The following is a 4,183-nucleotide window of genomic DNA, read 5'->3' on the forward strand; positions in this document are numbered from 1 at the left end:
TTGGTTACGGGCTCCTACGAAATTAGTGCCATTATCCGAAAAAATATCCGAACATTTTCCTCGTCTTCCAATGAATCTCCTCAAGGCTTGGATAAATCGTTCAGTGGAAAGGTCGGTTACCATTTCGAGGTGCACCGCCTTTGTACACATGCAGACGAAAACGGCTACATAAGCCTTGGAAGCAGGTCGACGTGGTGCATGGCGTATTAATATTGGACCAAAATAGTCAACACCAGACCTTAAGAAAGGTCTTCCTACGGTAACACGTTCTGTTGGTAAATCTGCCATAAACTGTGTAATTGGATTTGGGTTCATTCGAGCACAACGATTTCAATTACGTAAACATCACGGGCTAGATTGCGCCCTCCTAATGGCCAATATCGTTGTTTCACTGTTGCCAGAAGCAACTGAGGTCCTGCGTGAAGTAATTTGTTGTGATAGTGCTCAAGAATCATCCTAGTTAGAGGATGCCGTGCTAGAAGAACGATCGGATGTTTCTTGCTAACTGTCTCTGACGAATATTGCAATCTACCGCCTACTCGAATCAAATCATCTGTCCCAATGCTGGGATTGAACCAACGAATTTTTGAGCTCCTTGCTACTGGTTCACCTTTGGATAATACCAACCATTCCTTTTCGAATTCTTCTTTCTGCACGCATCGAATTATGGAGAACTCTGCTTCCACTAACTCCGAAGTTGTGAGAAAATCTCGGGAAATTCGGCTTTTTCTCGGCTGTTTCAAAATTTTCATAAGGCGAAGCCAGTAGGCGGTACGTCTAACCAGATTACTGAATGTCGAAAACTTACTGAGGTACCATAATGTAAACCTCTCTTGCTGCATTGTCACGCAATTAGCAGCTGATCGAAGAAATTCCCCTTCTGCTTCTTTTGTAGTTAATGGTGTTGGATGATTTGGCCAGTACTCTTGTGTTTTCTCCAATCATGATGGTCCTCTCCACCAAAGATTGTTGTTGACAATATTCTCGGGGAGCACACCCCGCGATATGAGGTCAGCTGGATTTTGACATCCTGGAACATGGTTCCAGGGATGGTTCTCAGTGGTCAGCTGGATTTTCGCTACCCGATTTGCGACAAATGTCGCCCAGGTTGAAGGAGTTGCCTTTATCCACTGCAATACACACGTAGAATCTGTCCAATAGTATACAGCTGGGTTAAGTTTGATGGCCGCTAGAATTTGTGCTGACAGCTGCGTTGCTAGCAATGCTCCACATAATTCCAGTCTTGGGATGGATTGGGTTTTTATGGGTGCTACCTTCGATTTTGATGACAACAATATTATTTGAGTTGCTCCTACTAAATTGCAGCTCTTTAAATATGCACAGGCGCCGTATGCTTTCTCCGAAGCATCTGAGAACACATGAAGTTCAATAACGTTCGGATTGGGTATCAAAACACAACGTTTGATCGATATAGTGTTTAGAATTGGAAGTTGTCTGTGGAATTCATGCCATTCCTTGCTTATGCTTGATGGAATTACGTTATCCCAATCCAATTTTCTACCCTTTTCATCTTTCAATTTCCACAGCCGCTGCATGAACATCTTCCCTACTGTGATTACTGCACCGACAAGACCTAGCGGATCGAATAATCCCGAAATAATCGATAAAATCTTCCGCTTTGTCATCATATCGTCTGAATATACCCCTGGTATCGGAAACTGCAGCTTCAGTACATCGTTTTTAGGAGACCACATCAATCCTAATGTCCGAACTGCTGGATCTGGATCGAGTTCAATTTGCTCCTGTCTTTCCAAACCTAGATCCTCCTCCGGTACACTTTGCATCACCTCATCGCAGTTGGAAACCCATTTCCGCAACCTGAACCCTCCGCTTTTTAATAATGCATCAAGTTGACCTCTCAAAATCACCGCCTCATTGACGTCATTTGTACCCGTCAGTACATCATCCATGTAGACATCTGTATTTATAACTTTGGCTGCCTGTGGAAAATTCGTTTGCTCATCTACTGCTAGCTGTTTGAGCGTACGTGTTGCCAAGAATGGAGCCGGTTTCGTTCCATATGTAACAGTGGACAGTTCGTACGTTCCAATCTCTTCCTCAGTATTGGTTCGCCACAGAATACTCTGAAACGACATATCATTTTCGTCCATAATGATCTGACGGAACATCTTTTCGACGTCAGCCACCAACATTATCTGCTTCGTACGACAGCGCAGAATAATTGACCGAAGATTTTCCTGTATCACCGGTCCTGTCAAAAGTGCGTCGTTCAGAGCTATGCCACTGGAAGTTTCACAGGACGCATCGAATACCACCCTAAGTTTTGTAGTTGAACTTGTTTGCTTTATCACCGGATGATGTGGGAGGAAGCATCTTTTAATTGAAATTTCCTTGCAAGCGTCCACCTTGCGCATGTGCCCTAGGTGCAGATATTCCTCCATAAATTGGATGTATTGGTTGCGCAGATCTGAGTCATTTGAAAGTCTGCGCTCCAATCCTTGGAAACGCCGTAGGGCGATGTCCCTTGACTCGCCTATTTTTGCAAAAGCATCCTCATTTTTCGGAAGAGAGACCTTGTATCTTCCATCAGAACCTCTTTTAACGGAACGTACAAACTGTTCTTCACAACGTGACTCTTCGGGAGAATAATTGTTTGCGATGTCAACTTCTTCACACGACCAAAATCTTTCCAACAGTTCCTCCAATTTAACAGTAGAAGCAACATTGCAACGATACGAGGAGACACCAGCCGAGACCACGGTACCGGTCACCACCCATCCAAACACCGATTCGGATAACTTGGGTAGTCCTTCTCCTAGCTGTACTTCTCTACCAGGTATGAAGAACGCGAAGAAGTGTTGGATGCCCAGGATTAAATCTACGGAGGTGGAAGTATCGAATGCCGGATCTGCCAAATTCACACCCTGTGGAATTTTCCATTTGATGGTATTCATATTCGTTGACGGTAGATTCCCCGTGACTCTGGGAAGCAGCAGGAACTCCATTTTACACGAATATTCGCCTACTCTGGATCGGATCACTGCGTTCAAAGTATGTTTCACCCTCATGTTCACCTGCCCGACACCTGATACTGCAACCTCTGCCCGATTTCGCTTGGTCCTGAACAATTGCGCAAACCTTTCCGTCATAAAATTGCATTCCGATCCTGAGTCCAAGAGCGCTCTCGCAGGATACGAAACTCCATGTTTGTCTTCAACTAAAACTACCGCCGTAGCAAGTAAAACTGAAGATGTGCACCTGGATGCGATATTTGACGTAACTGCAGTTGTGTTCGACGTGCTTGATGTATTAGTTTCCTCATTTGAATGCAGTCCCTGGCTGTCATCATGCTGAGAGGCTCTTTTCTCCGGCTTACGTGGGGGTTTTTGGGAACTTTCGGGGCGAAAACAGACTAACGTGTGATGTTTTCCCTTGCAATTTCTGCACACGTATCGTGAATTACACTCAACTGCCTGATGACCACTTCGGAAGCAATTCCGGCACAAAGATAGGGTTCGAAGCAGTTTATCTCTTGATGACACTGACATGGATTGAAATTTCGGGCATTGGTACAACAAGTGACTCCCTGGACAAGCCACACATTATACCGCTTCATCACCGCATCCCATGCAATCTGGTAATTAGCCCTAGTCATTGCAAGCGAATCTATCAACGACCTAGCTTCCCTACTAAACAGCCTTTCAGATAGTGAAACAGGTAAATTCTGTTTTACAATGGATCAATGATATATACAGGTCTCTGAAGCTCAACCACTCATCAATGTTGCCATCGAAGGTTTGCAACCTGATTTGTGGGAGCCTGACGTGGTCGTAGGACGATTGTTGATTTGGGTCCCTACCGCAAACTGACAGATTCAACTTTTCCTCCGGCTCTTTGACCTTCTCGAGCAGCAACGATTTCCCTTTATAATAACGATCGCCGTATTCCGATCGCTTCGTTGAGTAAGTATCGTCATCATCAAGGTAGTCCTCGTGCATCTCGATGTCCATTGTAGCTTCGTTCAATTGTTCCCACAGTTCATCTAATTTCTCCAAACGAACTGTTGCTTCAGATGTTGCTGTGTCATCACCCATCAAATCAATGAAACGGCAAATGTCATTGAACATTCCTTCCAATGCCCTCAACTTCGTTTGCAGCGCCTTCAACGAAGTATTCCTCGTGGTTGGTGGCATGATTTCAA

The 4,183-nt window shown here is 44.6% G+C and overlaps 1 protein-coding gene across 1 annotated transcript; it reads right to left on the reverse strand.

Annotated features, from left to right (window-relative positions):
* Positions 1 to 941: 941 nt before the first annotated feature.
* On the reverse strand, positions 942 to 2,987 carry LOC129767037 (uncharacterized). Its single transcript, XM_055767648.1, has one exon. The coding sequence runs from the start codon at positions 2,985 to 2,987 to the stop codon at positions 942 to 944; it is 2,046 nt and encodes a 681-aa protein (XP_055623623.1).
* Between the last annotated feature and the right edge of the window lie 1,196 nt (positions 2,988 to 4,183).

The sequence above is a fragment of the Toxorhynchites rutilus genome, chromosome 2 (genome assembly GCF_029784135.1).
Source record: "Toxorhynchites rutilus septentrionalis strain SRP chromosome 2, ASM2978413v1, whole genome shotgun sequence".
In the NCBI taxonomy this organism is placed as follows: domain Eukaryota; kingdom Metazoa; phylum Arthropoda; class Insecta; order Diptera; family Culicidae; genus Toxorhynchites; species Toxorhynchites rutilus.

Excerpts from the sequence above, each read along its gene's own strand:
- LOC129767037 (XM_055767648.1), bottom strand. The coding sequence starts at position 2,987 with ATGGAGTTCCTGCTGCTTCCCAGAGTCACGGGGAATCTACCGTCAACG.